This window comes from Amaranthus tricolor, chromosome 7 (genome assembly GCF_026212465.1).
Source record: "Amaranthus tricolor cultivar Red isolate AtriRed21 chromosome 7, ASM2621246v1, whole genome shotgun sequence".
Taxonomy (NCBI): domain Eukaryota; kingdom Viridiplantae; phylum Streptophyta; class Magnoliopsida; order Caryophyllales; family Amaranthaceae; genus Amaranthus; species Amaranthus tricolor.
In genome coordinates this window covers 20,389,468-20,411,885 of record NC_080053.1, presented here as the reverse complement: position 1 = coordinate 20,411,885, position 22,418 = coordinate 20,389,468, and the positions used below count along the sequence as shown (strand labels likewise).

The window sequence follows — 22,418 nt, the reverse complement described above, 5'->3', positions numbered from 1 at the left end:
AACTTGAAGAACTTGAAGAGATTTTTCGTGAGTTTTTGAAGAAATTTTCTGAAATTGAAGAGTTTGAAGAAGAAGAAAGTCGTCGTCGTGGGTTTTTGAAGAAAGTTATTTTAGGGTTTTAAGCAATTGAACGTCAAAACACGTTTTTTATATTTTTTGAACCAACTATTTGCTGCGGGCTTTATAAAAAACCGCAGCAAATAACCATTATTTGCTGCAGTTAAAAGAAGCCCGCAGCAAATAATTGTGCTACTGAGTATTTGCTGCGGTCACACCTTAAAATCGCAGCAATTAATGATTTTTTTTTCTAATTCTTTTTCCTATTTATTGCTGCGTATATACAAAAACCGCAGCAAATGATATGCAGCAAATACGTTTTTTTCCACTAGTGTATCAATAGGAAGTTCGACTTGCGATCGAGTTTATAATGATTCTTAGTTGGTGAAATGGTGGGTAAGAATGAAATAGAAAGGAAGAAGCGAAAAAGGAGAGTGCGGAGGGTAGTTTAAATAACTTGGGTCGAAAGAGTGCAAAGGTGATTGATAAGAGTCGAAGGTCATTTACAATGGTGATGACCGAAATTCGATGACATACAATGGTTGCACTTTTTGATTTATAGCGACTATAACTCGTATATATTGATCTATGCGACAAAAATTTATAAATGACTCAAACTTAAGTTAATCTTATTGATCGAATTCGAGTTTAAGTAATTGAGAATCTTAATTAAACCAACCTTTCATCATGGTTTCATATATTTAGAGTTAATAATCAATGGTCAATGTTTATTTAACTACTTTTAATCGAATAAAATGAAAATTGGTAGAACTTTATAATTTTAATTTCCAGTCAAACAAGTAAAAGTAACTATATATTAATGATCACTAATTGATTGGCATTTTCACTATTTTGCTTTTAAGTAAAGAAACCTTATCATCAATTAAAAAATGACTAACAACTTAATCTGATACTGAATTGATCAATAGTAATTAGTAATTCGCAATTCGTAGCCGAATTCTACTTGTAAAATACCTGAACCCGATCTGTACCCGGTAAAACCGAACCAATTATTAACCGATGACAATCCTAGACCGATTGAAACTCGACACGTACTTCAACCGACACCGAACTGATGCTAACCCGATAGCTCGAATAACCGATCTTCAACCGAACCGTGACTAACCGACCCGACCCGAGTATGAGCCGTCGCAACACGCATCCGAAATATAACCGATCCGAAATACAACCTAATCGAATGACACCCATCCGAAACCGACCCGATTACCCGAATGAACACCTCTAGTTATAAGGTTTAGAGGGAGAAGTGGGAAGTTATTTGTTAATGGGGAGGGAAGTTGAAGGAGTAACCATGAATTAGTTTTTGCAAAAACCCCCTTTTCTTTTTTTTTTTTAAATTTCTGAAATTTGTTTTTATATATTTATTATTACTATTTTATTTATTTATTTATTTTTTAAAAAAAGCGAATGTTACAAATACGATGCATATAATCATGAAATATTGATAATACCTGGAAACGATGAATATGATAATTAATTAATGCGTGTACGTACCTGTAAGCATCACTACACGACCAAAAGTTACAAAAGCCACCCAACTAAGATTCTACTTTCCTCTTATGAACTGGGAACCTATACAAGTTAGGATAGAAAGGATGGGAGGAAATTCGGGTGTTAAGGTGGGCTAGGGTTTTACAATTGGGTGGGCTAGGGTTTTTGTTAAGGTGGTGATGGTGACTAGGTTAGGAGTTTTATTGTGCGAGGGTAGTGGTTCCCTTGTGAGGATGATGGTTTCGACTGAGTTTTGCAATTTGTTTTTGCTGTGAGGGTAGGTCGGTAATAGTGAAGGCGAGGGTGGTGCTTGTGGTTGCAAGTGAGAGGGTCGGTGGCAAGTTGATGAGGGAGAGAGTGGTGACGGTGGTGTAGGGGAGGCTATGGTGGTGGGGGGTGGTGAAGCAGTTTTTTTTAATTACCTTTTCTTTAAAATTAAAAAAATAAACACCAATTGTAGCTTGACAACCGTCACATTTTTTTTAAATACATGTAAACCCCTTTCAACAAGTTGCAGGTTATTTGGATCTTTAGAAGAAAATCAAGGTCAAAGGTGAAATTTTTCAAAATTAATCAAAAGGTGAGATTTTTAAAAGAGAATAACCCAAAGGTTTGATTTTTAAAAGTAAATCTTCCTTTAAATTATAGTCGTAAAGTTTAAGCTATTTATAAAGTATAGTTGTAAAATTTAATATTTACAAATTGTAGTCGCTTTAAATTAAAAAATATAATTATTGCAATCATGTTGGGATGATTTATCCCATATCGACAAATTGAACATGGTATGCACACTTTAGAAGTTATTGAAGTCCTTCCTATTGCCATATTATTTTGAGATGGTATATATATCTCCTTTGCTTATGAAGTGTGTGCGCCTCGTATTTTTCCCAATAATTGCTGACATTCACAATAAGTCCAGCTCAATTTAACAATTGCAATCATGTCATTGAATTTCAGTGACCAACAACATCCTTTTGACTCTTGTTAATCACTTATAACTTTCGTTCTTATAAGTGTTTTGCTTCTTCCCTCTTTCATCTTCACCCATCATTTTATCAACCTAGAGAGCTTCAAAATTTCTATGTTTTAATTCAAAATACAAAATACAAAATACAAAATGTAATACTCCAAATTTAGCTTGAAAAGGGATTGATAGACTACTCATATCAACAAGGTGTATCTTCTTTTCATGGGAGCCCATTTGCTAAGAACTCTACAGTGTCGTTATTGATATTTTTTGAACTCTAGGTGAAAAATAAAAAAGGGTTGTTATATAAATAAAGTTTCGGTCATTTTTTCTCCAGCTATGTAGTTTAGTAGTCATGCGCTTAACTGAAAACCTAATGCTGTAAGTTCGATCCATACTAGAAGCTACTTCTGCAAATAGTGATTTTTAATTGTAAGGATTAACTCAATTTGGCCCTTTCATGAGCCGGATCTTAGGCGGTTGCACCTTAAAATATTGAGAAATGAAAATATTTTGCAATTTACTCATAAAAACAAATGCAATTTTACAATTTGAGGCGGAAAAGGTATACTACAAGAAGATTTCTTGTATACTTGGTGTACCTGTCTATTTTTGTAGGACAATTAATTTAAGAACTTAATCCCCTGATTTGTAATTAATCAGAAATTAAGTGCTGGTGGAAGCCTGTCTTTGCTATCTTGCTATGTTATGCAGTAAGATCGTTAAAGAAGATGGTTGTCCCTGTAAAATGCAACAAGGGGTTAGCAGGGCCCGAAATATTTTTCCGGGGTACCCACTCCGACGCCCAAATCAGTAACAGTCTGAGATATATTGCCTAATAGGTCCTTCCAGGAGCAAGTGGCTACAAGGTGGATTACTACTTAGGACTTATTTTGACGTAAGGTCTTTTGTGATTAATATCTGACAAATGTACTTTTTGTGGATTATTTATCACAATAATAATTTCTCTCTAAGATTTATGATTGTGCAATTATAATGCTTCTCTGAAAATCAATGTAAACCTCGAAAATCAGCTGAAATAACTCCTTCGCAATAAATTACTTAGAGTTCTTCGTTTCTCTCTTAGCAGTCATCTTTAGTTTAAAAATAAATTTCCTTATTATGAGCTTCTTGATGTGCATTTATAGTCTTATCCTCGTACATATGGAACATTCTTCTACTATATCATCAATCCCCAAAATTCTCTTATATGCCACTGTAGTTGTCTTAGACGTGTCAAGTTCCTTTTTACCTAGGTGATTTTTCCTTTATATTTTTTATGGTGCTTTTTCCCTCTTTTATTAATACGTGTCCCACTAGTTCATAATGATCTCTAATAATGGACAAGTGTCTTCCAAACGCACGTGACCCTCCCATGCACTAATACTACAGCGTGCGCTCAATGCCTTTTCAATCATCCCAGATGAATGTTGTCAGATCATAGTTAATCTTAATAATTTCTCCCAAATTAGCACTAATTTAATCTTCCCAGACAGTTTTGTATCAGAATTACTTGATATTTTACATATACACTTGGGGTAATATGGTAATGATACACACTAATTGAGTTTAATCCGATACTACTATCTAATTGCATATTTCATGATTGGGATTTATCAATTTGTATGACCATCTAAATCTGTTCTGTTCACCCTTTTAGGTGTATTTGATCGACAATCTTGCACTTAATGATCCTATCAATAGGAAGTTCGACTTGCGATCGAGTTTATAATGATTCTTAGTTGGTGAAATGGTGGGTGAGGATGAAATAGAAAGGAAGAAGCGAAAAAGGAGACTGCGGAGGGTAGTTTGAATTACTTGGGTCGAAAGAGTGCAAAGGTGATTGATAAGAGTCGAAGGTCATTTACAATGGTGATGATCGAAATTCAATGACATGGTTATAACGGTTGCACTTTTTGATTTATAGCGACTATAACTCGTATATATTGATCTATGTGACAAAAATTTATAAATGACTCAAACTTAAGTTAATCTTATTGATCGAATTCGAGTTTAAGTAATTGAGAATCTTAATTAAACCAACCTTTCATCATGTAAATGAATTATAATTGTGAATTGTGAATAATGTATAATAGCTAGTGTTATATAATTACTCAAAGCCGATAATAATAAGTTTCATTAAAAATGCAACAAGCTCTTATAACAAACAAGCTTAACACAAAAAGTTCAAATAATTTCATTTTTTTGAAACGACAAACAAAAACAATAATAATAATATCATAGCCTTAATACTAAAAATCTACTACTAATTCAACTCAATAATTATAAACAATGAGTAATGTAACATAACATCCTCGTTCAAGGCCGTTCTATTTATTTTTTGGCCTCAGAGTGAAATACAATAATTTTTTTAGGCTAGGAATCGAAACCCAACTCACATCTTACTGAGAGAATTATGATACTTGCCGCCACCGACGCAAGAAAAAAACTTATTTATGATAAAACTTTCATTACCATGATGAAAATACATGATACATATCATGAATATTTACACTCCAAATCATTTTGATTTCCAAAATTTAGTACCAATTACCAGACAAGCCGTTAGTCTAATGCTTGAGGGCATATCCTTAAGTTGAAGTAAACTTGTTCTTCAACCTATGAAGCTCTCTTGCACTAAGCCCAAAAGCTTTTTGTAAAAGCTCTTCTTTAATATTAGACCCAAAAATAGAAGAAGGAATTTTCATCAAACCAGGATTTTGGCTATCAAAACTACCCAAAATAGCAGCAGGAGAATCCCCAACATTCATCTGAAAATGCAATAAACCCCTTGGAAAAACCATAACTTCACCTTTCTCAAGAACCCTAGCATAAAGTTTACCTTGAGTATCCACAAACCCAGAATAGATTTTTCCTTCTAAAACATAAGCAATTTCTGTAGCCCTAGGATGATAATGGGGCACATTTATACCATTTAGGTCGAAATCGGCTCGAACCATGGACAATCCTAAGGTGTTTAAACCAGGGAATACATTTGCATTTACAGGTTTTGAAGTGAAACCTGTGTTTGTGAAATTTCCTGGGAATTTTATGCCTGTGAATATGAAGTCTTCTACTGTTACATCAGTGTTTTTGCAAGTAGGGGATCCGGGTTCGGATCCTATGCAAAAGTCTTGGGTCGGATCTGGATCGGACCCTGATGTGAAGATGGTTTGGTATTGGAGTGAAAGGAGTAGGACAATGATCAATGGTAAAGACATGTTTTTGGCAGGTTTTAGGAAGAATTGTAGATAAATATGATATAATATAATAATGATTCAAGTAGGTGTTATAATGAAGTTTTAGTAATTTATAGGCATGAATTATTTGAGTGGAATATTATTAGTCCCACCAACTATTCTAGTGATTATAAATGACTTATGAGTTAAGAAGGAGGAATTGACAATAGAGCAATGTGGAAGGAAGCATCATACAATATTCCCTTAGCAATCAAGCATTGACTAGTAGTCTATTGGTACCATGAATTTTTGTGGTCTCGTCAACTTTGCGTGTTCTTTGACTAATTTACGCTGGTGTTTATTTGAGTTATCGGATCGATTTATGTCACATATTTTGGATTGGGTCGAAATTAAATTTTGTGTTCGTATTGATTTTTATATTATTGTAAATTATTTTTTGAAGTTAAATTCGATTATACAAGGTCAAATAAATGATAAATGAGATTTATTTTAAATGTCTCTCTTTTTGTTCCTTTGCTTTTATCACAAGTGGACAACAAAGGATTTTATTACTTTATTGATTTGTAGTGAAACAATGGAAAAAATAAAGCAGTTTAAAAGAACATGTGGATATAACAAATAAACAAGTAGGCAAAATGGGTTTGTAAATAATATTAGATAAAAATTATGTAAAATAAGAATTAAAAATAGGAAAAATTACCTAGAATAATCCAACATTTTCATGATTTTCTCAATAATTTCACCTACTGATTAACCATGAATAATCCCAACTTTGGAAAATATTTTTCCTAGAGTAAACCCGGTAACCGGATGACTTGTTATAACAAGTTCTAATTTTTTGAAATAGATAAATTAAAAAAATGTCGAAAAAAATGTTAAAAAGATTTTTGATTTTGTTTATCATTTAGAATTTTTATGTAAGTTTTAAATTTTTTTTCTCTTTAATTTTACATTAATTTTTAGTTTACTTTTTTGGTAAACTACACCTAGTATAGCAGGTAATCGAGTTACTTCGGTTTACTGTAGACAAATACCTCTATAGTTGAAATTATTCATGGTTAATTAATAGGTGAGAATATTGTAGGAAAATCATAAAAAGTTTGGATTATTGTAGCTAATTTTACCTTAAATTAAACTAAAGCAAAATCAAATGAATAATCCAAAATAAAAAGCAAACAAATATGAAAGAGGTAGGGAGAAAGCAATGCACATGAAGCATAGAAATATTAAAGAAATCCACCAAGATTTTTTGGCCATTCCAATTGGACAGAAGGTGAATAGAACGTGAATATGAGTTGATGATTATGACTATTACTATGACTTTACCGTGACTATACGACTATAACACTGCATAAGGCGTCTTTTAGCCTGATTGATAAATTGGACAAACAAGTAATACACAATGCTAGTATGCTACCATGCCACTAGAAATTGTTGATACAAACAGAAACAAGTCACTTAAAACAACCAACGAGAATTACCAAACAAGACCATAGATGGTCGCTAGGACGTAAAAACTCGCTCTAGCAAGGCTTATTTTGATTATTCATACACTTTAGCGAATGTTCCACAAGGTGAAACGATGTCGGGTACAAGATGGTTGTAGGTATTCAACTTATTTACAGATTATACTTCAAAATCCAACATAACCTATGATAAGAGTAATCTGCATAAACCGCAGCACGCGAGTCCAGGACCATATTGGCTCACGTAGTTTGATAAGAACTAGCTCTTGCTATCAGTAACTATCTTCATCAGTTTGTGGCCTTCTTAGGTAATAACGGAGACAATTTACTAAAACCTGCAAATATCAAGGTATTAACTAAAGTCCAAACGAATAACATATTAATCGAAATGCTTGTATGAAAGAAAGCACGATTTGCCACAACTTGAAAACATCCCAAGAAATAGTTTTGTAAAATTTGTAAGAAATTACACATTTTGTCAAAAAATACCGTATAAAAATCAAGTTTGTTTGTGAAAGACTACCATCTGACGCCTAAGTTAATGGTCAATGGTCGGAAAACATTAATTGGTAGTCTTCACAACTAAAACCTATTTATAAGGTAGTAGATTATAATTTAGGAAAAACTACATGGAATAATTCAATATTTTCATGATTTTCCTATAAAAATCCCACCTATTGATTAACCATGAATAATCCCAATTTTAGAGGGTATTTTCCTAGAGTAAAATCGGATAACCCGATGATCTGCTATAGTAGCTAATTTACCAAAAAAAATTTAACTGAATGTAATATTAGAGAAAATTTTTAAAAATTTACATAAATTTTTTTAACATTTTTTTCGACATTTTATTTTTAATTACCTTTTTTTGTTGGCCTCTTAGGTTTTGATGATGACTTCACTTTTAAATAAACAAACATGTTTTAGAGATTGTTTTGTAGGTAAATATTCGATTTTGTTAAAATCGTTGATGAAGCCTATGACTTGGTTCGTAGAGGTTGTACGTGTCGTAAATATCCAAGAAGTTAGATAAATGCTTAGGATGTTAAAAGTAGACAGGCGGTCTACTGTTCCCAAAGTTGACAATCTGACGAAAGTTATAGATGGAGACAGTACACTGTTCCTACGTTGCAAGTCTGGAGAAGACATCGGCTGGAAAACTGCAAATAATTTACTTTCTGTTTTTAAGTTGATGTAACGGTTAAGAGTTAAATTAGTTGCTTAATTAATTAATAAGTTGGTTGGCAAAACTATTTTTAGTCATCTAAAAATAACCTAAGACTTATTCTTTGTTGAGAAAAGGTCTCCTTTTATTTAGGATCTTCATTTTAAACTCCTATGCTATTTTTAGCTTGAAGGAACCGTCTCCTATTTTTAGCAGCTGGTAACCGATTCTATTTTTGGTACTCCACTATCTTTTCCTTTAGGAACAAGTAAGTTAGTGGAAGTTATTTAAAAAAAAAAAAGTTGCGGTTGTTCCCATTATTATTTGGAGGCTCTACGCCTAAACCGGTTTTGTATCTAAGAGTGTCCAGAAAGGGAGATCAATTAAGAAAAAAAATTTCAGCTATTTAATGCCAATTAATTTATTATATTTTTCTTAAGCAACTAATTAATTTTTATCCTCTTTGAGTGTTTTGTTGTAACTAGACTTAAGAGAAGTCTAGGGGAATAAAGAAGCTTCAAGTGAAGCGTGAGAAATAGAAGAGAAAGAGAAGGAGAAAGAGAAGAGAAAGAGAAATAGGCCTAGAATAGAAAAGCTTCAAGTGAAGCAAATTGTTTTATGTAATTGTAATTGATAACCTAAAACATAGTAAGAATTTTGAAATCCCGGGGGTCATGGTTTTTCCTTCTTATTAGGCCAAGAAGGTTTCCACGTAAAATCTTTGTCTCCTTTTATCTTTTTCACTTTAAGTTTAAGTTTTATTTTATTGTTATAATTCCGCAAAATTAGGGTCAAAAATCTTAAGCTTAATATACAACAATTCACCCCCTCTTGTTGCATTCGACCATCTCTTTGTATTTCTACATTTTAAAAAAAAAAATTAAACTTGCTATAACAAGTCATTGAGTTACCGGATTTACTTTAGGAAAATATCCCCAAAGTTGGAATTATTCATAGTTAATCAATAGGTGGAATTATTATAGGAAAACTAGAAAACCATAAAAAAATTGGATTATTCTAGGTAATTTTTACCATAATTTCATTAACAAGGTTTGCATTTAATAGAGGATCAATATGCTTTTTGCCTACATCAAGCACCCAATAATGTTTTGTTGACATTACGTTACGATTTGACTCACCTGAGACAACGAACTGTTTAGTGCTGCCCCTCGGTAACTTACATGAAACTTGTCCTTGGCTACAAGTCCCTGTAAGTGGGAATAAACGGTGGTTACAACAGAAAGAGCACCAAATAGATGATAAAGAATAAACTCATTGAAGAAGAGGAAATACTTCTGTGTCAATTTCTGCTGATTCCACATCGACATTGATATCAGCCATGATCTTTATGACTTCCATCAACAGCCCAGGTCTATCTGCTGTCTCTATGCATAGCAAACTAGAAAAAAGAGGAAAAAACACGCGGTGGTAGATACAGAACATTAATCTTCTATCCCAACTTCAGCCAAAAGAACACAGAATGCATATTAAATTATTAATAGGTTTATTCTAGCCTTCCCCCAAAATAAAAAACTTTTATTCTAACCTTGAAATCGATGGTTATATTAATCTTCTCTCCCTTTAAATGGTTGAACAAGAAATTTTTTATTGCTAAGGTAGAATTTATGTAGAATATTGACTCATTGGTGGAGGCAGCTGATATAAAGTCATATTGAAAAACAAGAATGACCACAGCACAGCTACAGATTAAATGTGAAGCAAAAATCACAGTTTTAGTGCTGTCTTACATTTTAGTCCTTTTTGTTTCAAGTTTGAGCAACTTTCTTAACAGAGAAAATGCAATATTCCTTCTAACAAATTTAGATGAAACAGCGAATAGTTTCTAAAAAATTTATCTTGGGCTCAGCATGACTGGTTTTCGCTGTTTCTCTACTCTCTCCATCTCAAAACAAGTGTCACATTTCAAATGCAAACATAGTCCTTTATGAGAATAAGTGTGGGCAGTCGTGCTAGTTTCAAATGCAAACATAGTTAATCCTATAATAATTAAATAAAAAGCGAAAAAGCACAATGAAAAAAGATAGGCTCGTCTTATAAACATGTTCTGGAGAGATGTTCAAACCTCCTCTTAGGCCCATCATCTTGAACAGAGATATGAGTTGCCACATCAACATCAGGCTACAATATGTATCAGTAAAAATTGGTTAGTCAGTAGTCACTCTTGCCAGTTTCCATCAAAAACTTAAATAGAAGTGATAACCAGTGTCAGATATTCAAGTTCTTCACACATGACAAGAATCTTTAGAACTTGACGAATATCAGCACAAAAAAATAATCTTACTCCCACATACATCATGTCCTACAACTATCACACATACTAAAAATTACTCTGCTTCACATAGACTCAAATATTTTCGATAAGGGAATCCCAGCTTCCTCTGCATGCTTTTTTTTTTTTTTTTTTTTGAAAAAAGCGCCAACTTATGCAGAAAAAGCTTACGAAAACTTTTGCATAAACACCTCATCCCTAATACTCAGAGCGCAAAAGCGGGGATCCAAGCAACTGCCCACCTCAGAACTCCATACTGGATTTCTAACCACAGTTCATCATTTTCACACTCCTAGTGTTGGTATTCACCATTTTAGTTGCTGCAGTTTTACTGATCTATTATTAAAAATTTGAAAAACACAAACTGTCCAAAACAAAGATATGTAGTGATAAGCAGAAAATTTTGAAGTCGTAGATATATGAAATTAGGTAAAATTTTTAGTTCCTTGGTTTCTTCTTCATATACATTATTAATTTAGACCTGGAGGTTAAACATCAATCAAGGCTTCTACAAGTCACAACCCACATTAAATGTATTGATAAAACTAACTAGTCAAAGCAGCAAAAAAAATATCATAGAATGCGGTGATGGTCACAATGCCGCAAACACGGCACTCACGGTGTTGCGATTCGTTTCGCGGACATCACAATGTGAATGGTTAACTTGTAAAATATTCATTTTATTGTAGCAATTCAAGTTTTCTAGAACATATAATTGAAATAATGCATATAATAGACCTTTCAGAATACAATAAACATTGATAAAAAGACTATAGTGGCTAATATGTTTACATTTCATTACCCCAATGCAATTAAGTGGCTCTCACCTAAGGCGGAGTTTGGGAGGGTCGGATGTACGCAAAATTAGCCTTTTTAATGATAAAACTAACAAATAGGGTTGTTCCCGATTGACTATTAGTAGCAAACGTCATGTGCAACTTTCCATAAATAAGAACTATACATGATTTGATGAGTCATTTTGCTTTAATCCATGGTTTTACCTAACAACTTATAATCCATGATATTTTTGATAATATAATCCATGACTTTAAATCACATGTTACATGAGAGTGTTGTGGAACAATAAGCTCAAAATCCATTAAAATACGACCGTTATGTAACAAAAGAACGAAACGGCCTCATTCCTATTCCATGAAACAAACAAGTGGATCTACTACTTCTCAGAATATGGTCCAAAGCTGTCAAAACAATCTAACAGAAAAATAAAAATGGGGCAAATCTAAAGAGATAGAGGGAATACATATGGAAACATTACAATCACAGCCTCAATATTGTGCTATATCTCTATATTGCACTAATTGAAAATGGAAGGAGATTTGTATTTTATATATAATAAACAAAGGTACACTAGTATCATTAGAGGAAAAAGATCTAAGGTTACTAAATGCAAGATGTTGGGGCAATTAATCCAAAATGGCAATCTAAGTGGAAGGTGCATTAGAGGAAAAAGATCATGGTCAAGCATCATAGTATCATGGCACAGAGAGGGGCCAGCTGAAGATAAAGGCAAGTTCCCCTGCCCCAAACCCAAATGGGTGGAGTCAATGACTCAGGGTCCCCTTTGTATCCCATATCACACTATAGCCCAAACAAAAGGGGGGAGGGAAGATGTATATATTTAGATTGTAAATGGCTTCTTGCGTACAATAGGAATTTAAAGAAAGACTTTTGTGCTGACAGAACCTGCTGCATCATATTCAACATAAACTGAAAACACAGTAGAGCCATTGCATAGACAAATCACCAACGTCAACAGAACTAATATACATCTGGACGAGCTTTAATTTTGGCCATAATAGTAAAAAACATCACCTGATTAAAAGGACGGTTATGAAAGTTAGCAACAAAATCAAAATAATGGAGAAGTCAATGCCAAGGATTCGTTTCAAAACTATTTTCTGTTCGTGCAGAGCAGTCTCAATAGAATGTAACTTGATAAATTATACCTTCTAGAGCAGGTTGAACATATGATATTCAATTGATTTAAATGAAAAAAAAAAACCACAACATAAATATATAGAGCAAAAAGAATAGTATTTTCAATATAATCACCTTCATTACTGGAGCTTTGACACCAAAGGCTTCTCCCATTGCAAGTCGTTCACTAGATTCCTACACACCAAAGACACATGAACATGGTAATTTGCCATCACACCCCCATTAGTCTCAACATTCATCAGATTTTAAACTGTAAGTGTAAACTCAAAGCAAGACATACAGGATGGTATTTTAGAAGATTGTCAATGATCGTAAGTCGGATGTGCTCCAGCATATCAGGATCCTCAACCTTTCTCCCAGAATCACTAAACATAAGAAAGCAAACAAATCTATGAATGGAAAGAATAAAAGCATTTTAAAATAAAAAATTAAACACAAAATCTTGAGCAAATGATTCAATGTCTCAATGTGTAATGGGCTGGCATAAGTTGAAGATGATGAAATGAAGTTAATATTGAAGGTGAAGAACTGAAATTACAGATAGATGCTAAGATAGTGAAATGGCTCTAGAGAGGCCAGAATCTCTCCCAAAGAACTGAAAGCTTCATATAAATCATAAAATATTCAGATGCCTTTCTCTCTACTCTTTCCATTTAATAGACGTCCTTTTCCTGTAACTAACTCTTACTATCTTCTATAAGCTAAGCACTCACTGAATTTTATCGCATCCTCATAATACCCCTCATATGTCAATTTATTATACAATGACCAATGGCAGTTTTCTAGACAATACACTCAGCTTAGTAATGCATAGAAAAGATTTGGTAATGCAATACAAGTTCAACTTGGAAGCAACATGACTCAAGAATATATAAAACTTGCATACGCTGAGCCATGATCAAAGAAGTAGACCAAGACATAGTCAGATCCAACTTCATTTGCAGATCCAAAGTTAATCACCTCAGTGGAAACTTTCAATACTTCTACTCAGTTTGTACGTCGTACTTCTGTCAGAGTTGTGTTAATCGAGTGTGAGCTACTTAATTAAGTTTATTAAGCAACAGTTTAAAGGGTTAAGAACAAAGAAGACACTCCTCAAAAGTAATTTTTCTGGATCAGGTTGATTTTATCCTACAACAACAGCATTGTTGTTGTAGGAAAAACTCAACCTCAACCTGCATAGCAAAACTTTAAGCAGGAGCAAGTGTTCCACTTTTTAAAATTTGACTGTTGAACTAATGACTTCTTTGCACAATAGGTCAAGGTAGTTCAGATGCTCAGGAGATTCATGTTACTTGGACTCTTCATTTCACCTCAAACACATCTGTTATTTTTTAATCCTTTGACACTAATAAGAGGATGGTATAGAAAGAAAGATTAAACATGAATATGAGAGTTAGTGGGAAAGGATGGGACTATTAGAAAAAAGGTATGAAAAGAAAGATTAAACATGAAGGTGAGAGTTAGTGGGAAAGGATGGGACCATTAGAAAAAAAATATAGCAAATTTGATTGAACAGACTAATAAGAACGTTTAATAAATTCACATAAAGGGACAGAGGACGTATAAGATAAGATAATTTAAAAAACAATGGTTGAGCCTTTTCTTACACCAACATATATTCAACATGAATTTTATTTACTAGAGACAATAAAGTACTTTAGTTTCAAATTATAATAAACATTATAAAGTGACTTATTAAATTATTTGCACTTCTTATTTATATAAAGATGTACATGATGATTGCTATTAAGGGTCAATCGAAAACAATCTCTTTATTCTTACATAAATAAGGTTGCGTAAATTCAACCCCTCAAACCTTGCCTATGTGAGAGCCTAGATAAGAGTCACTTATTAATCGATGAAATGTTGTATGACATGAGCCAACTCTGGAAAAATCTTACTGTTACTTCATTTCATCTATTTGATAGACTTGAAAGTGTACAACTTCATGATCAAAAACATCAAGCACAGCTTAAAACTAATAATTGGGCATTGTACTTTCGACATTTAAAATATTAATATTTAGCATCTCAATGTTATACTAGCAAGCTAAAAATAATAAATATCAACATGATACCATAATAATCTACAAAGTAGATTGCTGAGGTAGGTGTGTTTGGCAAATGGTTGTTGGCTATTGGCTTGTTTGACAAGCTGGGAGTGTTGGCTTTTTTTGTTGGCTTTTAACCTAGATGTTTGGTAAAATTATGTATTATTTGTTGTTTATTTGTTAAAGAAAAAGTGAGACAACAAGCCAAAAAGCTAATGAAAAAAGCCAACCAGATTAGCTTTTTTATTTTGGCTACTTAAAAGTCAGCTGCAAAAAAGTCATTTACCAAACACGATCTTAGGCTTTTTGACCAACCAAAAAGTCAAAAGCCAAAAGCCAACCCAAAAGCCATTTACAAAACACCCTCGCAACCTTTTAGATGAAGGATTAGCAATAATCAATAAAATACATATGAAGAGTCTAAAAAAAGTAACATACAGTCGTGTTATGAATAATTTTGTTTGCTTGACAGCTCCCTCGGTGGAAACAGTACCCTTTGACACATCTAAACCTAAATCTTTCAATGCCTTCATCTGTATGAAAAATGTCTTAGAAGTAGAATAAATGAACACAAATAAACACTAAAATTTACATGTTAATACATTTTAAAAGAAATAAGTCGGTTGCTTTTCATAGTTACTAATTGCACTTACAATTCAACATATTATAGGAAACCAGGTAGTAATAAAGGTGGAAAGGAGTTCTTCCCAATAAATGTATGTCGCCGAAACAAAAAATAACAATGTCAATGCCTTAATTAGGACATATAGGGTCCGCCATATGAACAAAAATAAAATAATATGAAAAGTCATCAGTAATAAAGATTATACTTCATTTAACCCTATCTAATACTAATACCCAACTAAAAAAACCAGCTCTAATGTTCATCTACAATATTCTTCATTTATTCCTATCTTTTGTCATATACTCTTGCAAACTCGAATTCTTCTTGTCATTTCCAAGCAAACTTACCTATTACTCTTCTTGACTCCTCAAAGTTCTACCTTCTCTTTGCACATGACCAAGACATAAGTAGCTATCTCTCAATATGTGCGACTCCAAGACCCTATCTTATGTCTTTATTTCAGCTCTATTTTTGAGATATGTCCACTTATCCATCTTAATTCTTAACATACGTATCTCAGATACCTCCATATTCCTACGATGATCTCTTTGAAAGCCCAAAAACACTGGCATATAATAGAATTTTCCCTTTAACCTTAGTGACACACCTGGATTGCATAATATTCTGATTATAGTTCTCCATTTGAGTCTAGCACACTTAATTTTGTGCTTTAGATCTAGATCAAAATCTCCATCCCCATGACAAATTGAATCAAGGTACGTAAAACACTCACTTGGAAATAGTTACTTCATATTTAACTTTAAAATAACTTTACAATGATTCTCCAAGTCAAAACTAAATTCCTTGTAAGACTTTTGATTCTAACGCTCAACTCTACATCTCTAGCTTAGCATTAACAGTAAAGACAATCTCTAGCTTTTATCAACTTGAAATGATGCCATTAGCGAATAACATGCATTAAGGACTTCTCTTGATAGGTCTCGCTACCTTGAGGTTTGCTTAATTTATTTAGATCGTACAGTTACATATCTCATTTCAACAAATCCAAATCGATAAGAATTTATAGAAACAGAATGCTCAATAAAATATAAAGTTTTCATACTTGACCAAAACATGATCAGGACCTCTAATTAAACACCAAAGTGAAAAAATATAGTTTGCTCCGGTAGATTTAAGAGCATTAGACAAAGAGCAAAAACATGCATCTTTCATTATAGACCAAGAGGAAACCCATTCAACAATAGTTTTTTAAAGGCAAAAGAGGAAATAGATATCACGTCAAGCAAGAGCAAAGAAGCAAAAGGTGTAACCTCACCGTGTCAATGAGAGCTCCAAGACGATCTCCAAAGCTAACCTGCACTATTGTTGCAACTGGATCTGAATCTTGATCAATCAAAACTACAGGCATTGGGATAGGATCATTTTCTGAATCAGACATCTGAAAACAGTGAAAAAGGTAAATGACTATAAAATTTAAGTGATCGAATTCTAAGCAAAGCAAACAAAGCTATCTATTATTTTTTAAAAAAATAAAAGACAAAGGCTTGTTGGAAAAACTATGTCAGATACTCAACGGCAATTAAATAGTCATGAATCATAATAGTTAAAATAATTGTGAGAATGGGGTCTATTTATAAATTTGGGCTAGTTAGAGCAGGCTCTCTTCATAGTGAACACTTCTCCACCAACTATCACATATGTATTCCACATAACTACATTGACAAACAAAAAAGTGACCAAAGGATATAGATACCATCGCATCTCCCAAGTCCCAACATGCCCAACCTCTATCACTTAAACAAAAGAATTTTCAAAAGATATATGGAGAAATTCTATTCCATTTCCCTCCAATTTAATTTTATCTAGGAGTTAGCTCCCAATGTTTAGAACCAAGAATAATAAAAGCATTAGATGATGCTAAGCACCCAAAGGTTTGAATAAAGAATCTCAATGGCTCATTTTCCCTTGTGACAAGGTGTGGAATAGGGATGATCATGGCATCATGGGTCCAATAAGTCTCATTTTACAGACCCAAATATTTGATGAGTCTAGGTCTAATAAAAAAGTGGATATGTTTAGAACAAATATTTTCCGACCCAAACCCGCCCTACTCGAACTAGACAACAAGTTTATGACCAATGTTAGACGTATTAATCTATATGGACCCATTTAGACCTAGAACCAACCTATAGGATCATTTTAGACATGGTAATCACTTAAAATACTAGAGAAAAAACAAGTTCAAGATCCATCTAGGACCCCTTTTGGACCCTAGACTCATTTCCAAAATTTCCACACAATATCTGGCTGGCTAAATACGACCCTAACGCAACCCATGATCCCTAGCATAGAATAAATACATAACAAAAAAATGATCCAATTTGGCAATTTGGTAGTTGTTTGTGTGGTAAATAATATTGGTAAATATAGTCCTGACAGCCACAAAAACATCCTCATAGACAGCAACAATCACAACAACATCCAAGATTTTGCATTGTACTCCTCAACTCTCTTTATGATTGATAATGTAGTGAGGTAAAAACTTGTGTGTCCTTAAGTCTACCCCTAAATAAAACCATAGCTATGATGTTGATTTGTCATAAACACTTGTTAAGGTCAAGCTAAGAATCAAATGTTTAATTGTATCCCCTATTTCCCCAATTCAAAATGCCACAATGATTACTGAAATACTATTTCTAAAACTTCGATTTTAATTAACAGTATCATATTCTATGCACTTAAAAATACAAAAGCATATCATAAGACCATCTTTACCTATATGATCATCAAGGAAACACTAAAGATGGACAAAGGAATCCAGCATCAATTCTTGTACAAAGGCTAAATTTATCATCCATCATAAAGACTACCAAAAAAAATGTTATCAAAAGGCTTCGACTATTCTAATACATCATAAGTTCTGATAAGAACTAAACTAATTGACATAGAATATTTCACTTAATTATTAAAGCTAAAAGTTCAGATAAGGGCTAATAAGTTCAAACAATTCGTAATCCGGAAGCAGTTCTCCTTTACAACAATAACTCAATATTTAACAGCATGTTCATCAAATTAAAGGTGAGAAAACGACGATAATGCAGGTTACCAATGCATCAACAGCATTTGTGCTATCAGGAGAAGCCTGCAATACATTCCTACACCAAAACCCACGAATTAATAAATCAGCAAACAGCAAGTTTCGATTTATAAATAAATAAAATAAAACCATATTTCAAGATGTGACAAAAAATTATATATATATATATATAATATATATATATATATATATATAGGATCAAATAAGAAGGATTTTAAAATGAGAATGGTGAGAAGGATTTTTGTTTGATTTTGTTGGGTTACTATATATAAAAAAAATACTATGTTATAAATTAAGAACATTTTAAAAATTATTTCATACTTACCTTTTTGTGTAATAGTTAGTTACTTTACGATTATGAATTTTTGGCTCGATCATAAATTTTTTTTATTTTAGTGAAATTTTGGATGTAGAGTCATTCTTAGCATTCTCATTTTCAACCGATCTCTCCCATATATATATATATATCAACCAGAATACCACTCTTTCTTGCAAAAGACAGTTCAAAAAAGGCAACCTAAAAAGAATTATCCAGAATCTAATTCTTATATTCTGCAATATGCTTTATCACAAACTCAACTCTAAGCTCAATTGTACTCAAAATCTAAAACTACAAACAACTCATTGACATTGATTTTACAGAATCAACAATGAAATGGCAAAAATGATGAAAATTGAAAATCACAAAAGGAACTAAATCACCAAGTCAATAATAGCATACAAGATCATTGAAGTTTAAACATGCATTTGATTTAATATATGCAATATCGATGAGAAATAATTAGAAACTTACGATTTTCTGGAGATGAGAGAAAAACGAGAAAATGAAAAACGGGGAGGAATAAAGGAGGAGAGATTATTGATGCGAGTAAGAGAAGGAGAAATCGAAGGTACGAAGTAAAAACAGGTTGGTTTAGGGAGAGAGAAAGTGGGTGTTAGGAAGGAATGTGTAGCAGCCATGATTGGTGAATGATGAAGTGATTTGGTTGAGGTTCTGCAATGGCGGAATTGTGTATGTTCCTTAAAAAGAGTAAAATAAAAATGAGATCAGCAAGGAGTATTATTGCTGGAGTGTGACGCAACTTTTCACTCATGCTATAGAATATCTTTCTTTTGTTTGTCAATTAGACAAATTGCAATTTGTCTTTCTCATCGCCATCAATCCTCTCTCTTTCAAAAAAAAAAAAAAAAAAAACTATGAATAGGATCTAAAAAATTATAATTAAGGTCTGAGAAGAGAAAAATAATAACAATTCATACTCATAAAAAAGAGTATGGTCAAAAAATCTTTCGATTTAAGAAAAATCTTTAAAGAGAGTGTAATTATGCGAAAGCCTACAATTTATAATACACGTTGACCATCAACAATAATTTAAGAAAGTAAAAAAAATAAAAATATATATTATTCCCTCCTTTTCAAACTTTTTCTTATAAATAATTTCAAACATTTTAATGCAAATATTTAATTATTATTATTATTATTATTATTATTATTATTATTATTATTATTATTAATTTAAATTAAATATAATATTAAATTTGGTATATTTGTAGGGAGAGCTAAAGTAATTATCTTCTTTTTACCTTTATCTCTCGTATTAAATTCACTCATACTTTACTTTCACAATTTAACTTCCATTTCTCTATTGATATTTATTTTTAAACACGTCCTTTAATTTAATTTTTTTACCATTTCATCTATATTTTGCTATTAAATTATGCTTTAGATAATAATTTCCAATAAAAATAAATTTTTGCACATAGTTGCAAGAAAATTAGATATTACTCTCCGGCATGAACTTTTTTAATAAAACTTGAGAATTTTGTTAAATTTAATTGGGTTGTTATATGTTTACATTATTAAACTTAATTTGGGCGCTAAATGCTTACAAGTAACATTTGTCCTTCGACTTTCATCTCTGAATACTCAGCTCTTTAAAATTCTCCTAGGTTCGACTTCTATGATTCACAAAAGTGTTCTTACATGGATAGCTAATGAGGGAAGAAAATCACACTTTTTAGGGTTAGCTTTTCTTCATCCAAGACCCAAGCTTCTACATTCAAAGTCAAGGAAGTCTTAACCCAAACTTTGGGTGTGTTTGGATAGAAGTAAATGAAGGGAAAAAAAGGGTAGGAATTCGAAGTGAGAAAAAACCTTTTGTTTGGATAGCAAGACAGAAGGAATGGGATTTGAAGGGGAAGGAATTGAAAAGATTAAATGAATACTTTTTCTTAAGATTTCATTTTTTCTAAGGTAGCGTTTGGAAACACGAATTTCATTTGAATTTTTGTAATTCAATTCAAGAAATTAAAATTATGGATTTAAATTCCAATTCCAATTCCTCAATCTCGTTTGGAAATCAAAGAATTGAATTCTTATATTTCAAATCCACATAGTTGTTTGGAAAATATTGGAATTGAATTCCCAAATTTAAATTTTATAGCATTGTTTGGATAACCTTGTAATTATATTCAACCAAAAATATTAAATATTAGCAAATAAAATGTATTATGATATTACAATAATCCGAAATTGTCATATTAAAAGTTATCTTAACATAGAATATCAAAAGTGTAACGTACAAACTACTCGTCAAGGCATAAGAGTATCCAGTCAAGTTTCTCATCCTCCGGTAGTTCTTTCAACATCAGAAACTCGTTGGGATTACCATTCATAAACTTCTTTACTGCCCGCATAGTCTGAATCCTAGAAATGCCAAGCACTTGAGAAACAACAGCGTGAATCTCTTGACAAGTGAGTTTTGGAGCATCTTTAATCTTGTTTTGCACGTACTCTCTAAATGACTTTGCAAAACTATTTACCGCATCAGCTACACTATCCATTTTCCGCTTGCGAGAGCTTGAATTAGTTGGATCCTTAGAAGAGCTTGTTCGTTCACAGATCGTCTCCCCCTCCATGGCATCCACCGCCTCCTCGTGTTGTTCTGCACCATCCCCGACAGCTCTATTCGCACCAAATAAAGTGCAAATATCTTCCCAATTTTCTATGCACTTGTTGCGGTAAGAGGCAGCATTTTTGTTTACCTACTCGATCACAATCTCAATTTAGCAAACGAAGAAGCAAATAAGCAATAGTAACACAATTTAGGAAACAATATTATTGGTACAGGAAGCACATTTGAGCAGATCAGATTCTTAAAGAACCAAGAATATGCAACTGGAAACAACTCAGAGTACAACTGTTATTTGGAGAAAGCCATCTATATATCATTTAAACTGAAACAACTCAAAATAAAAGGAAGCCATCTATAAATTATATACTCTAGTTAATCAACTGCACTGAGCAATAAGCAGTCTCGACCAAAAAACAAAGCAACAATAAAAGGAAGGGATCAAATTTACAATGTCAGATTAAGCAGTTAATAACTAAAACACAAGTATATTCTAGAGCCCAAAAAACAGAGAGTGAAGTGCAACTGGCAGACCAAGGCAGATTAGAGGACCAAGACAGAGTAGAACAATTAAGAAATCAAATTTAAAATCCTTGCTTGGATAGAAGTATAGCAAGTTGCGACACTGACATGCTCATACAACCAAAGAACTACAATATGCTCAACCAAAGAACTACAACATGCTCAACCACTATCAAAAACTTCAAGTTCCGAACTCCATTATTCAAATACTATTTTTTTGAAACCCTTAATAAATTATAAAGTTTATGCTCAACATCTGATTGTTTCTGCAGGAAGCGATTTTAATAGCTTATGTAGACTTTTTGGTATTTGTGAGATGATTTCTAGGGCAGAATATCAGATCTCACAAAAATAAGTGCATTAGAAAATTAGATCTCACAAAAAATAAACTCGATAACAATACCTAAATCCACAATATTTTACAAATTACAAGTATAATCACAACGAATTAGAATGAAGAATTAGCGAATGAAGCAGATTAAACTTACTCGAAGATGGGAGCAGCAGCAATGATATCGAAGATGGGAGCAACAATGATGTCGATGGGAGCAGCAATGATGTCGAAGAAGAGAGCAGCAAATGAATGTCGAAGAGAAGGGAGGAGAGAGAAAATATTTGGGCTGAATAGGAAT

At 32.7% G+C, this 22,418-nt stretch overlaps 2 protein-coding genes across 2 annotated transcripts; both read right to left on the bottom strand.

Annotated features, from left to right (window-relative positions):
* Positions 1-4,643: 4,643 nt before the first annotated feature.
* On the bottom strand, positions 4,644-5,872 carry LOC130818983 (germin-like protein subfamily 3 member 2). The gene has a single exon (XM_057685280.1). The coding sequence runs from the start codon at positions 5,755-5,757 to the stop codon at positions 5,128-5,130; it is 630 nt and encodes a 209-aa protein (XP_057541263.1). The 5' UTR covers positions 5,758-5,872; the 3' UTR covers positions 4,644-5,127.
* A 1,212-nt stretch (positions 5,873-7,084) lies between these two features.
* Positions 7,085-19,492, bottom strand: LOC130818982 (ACT domain-containing protein ACR12). Its single transcript, XM_057685279.1, has 10 exons — positions 19,146-19,492; positions 18,362-18,410; positions 16,571-16,693; positions 15,108-15,202; positions 12,897-12,981; positions 12,731-12,790; positions 10,451-10,506; positions 9,661-9,766; positions 9,507-9,575; positions 7,085-7,537 (listed from the first exon to the last, which is right to left on the bottom strand). Exons 1-10 carry the CDS (start codon positions 19,310-19,312, stop codon positions 7,475-7,477), a joined length of 873 nt encoding a protein of 290 aa, XP_057541262.1. The 5' UTR covers positions 19,313-19,492; the 3' UTR covers positions 7,085-7,474.
* Between the last annotated feature and the right edge of the window lie 2,926 nt (positions 19,493-22,418).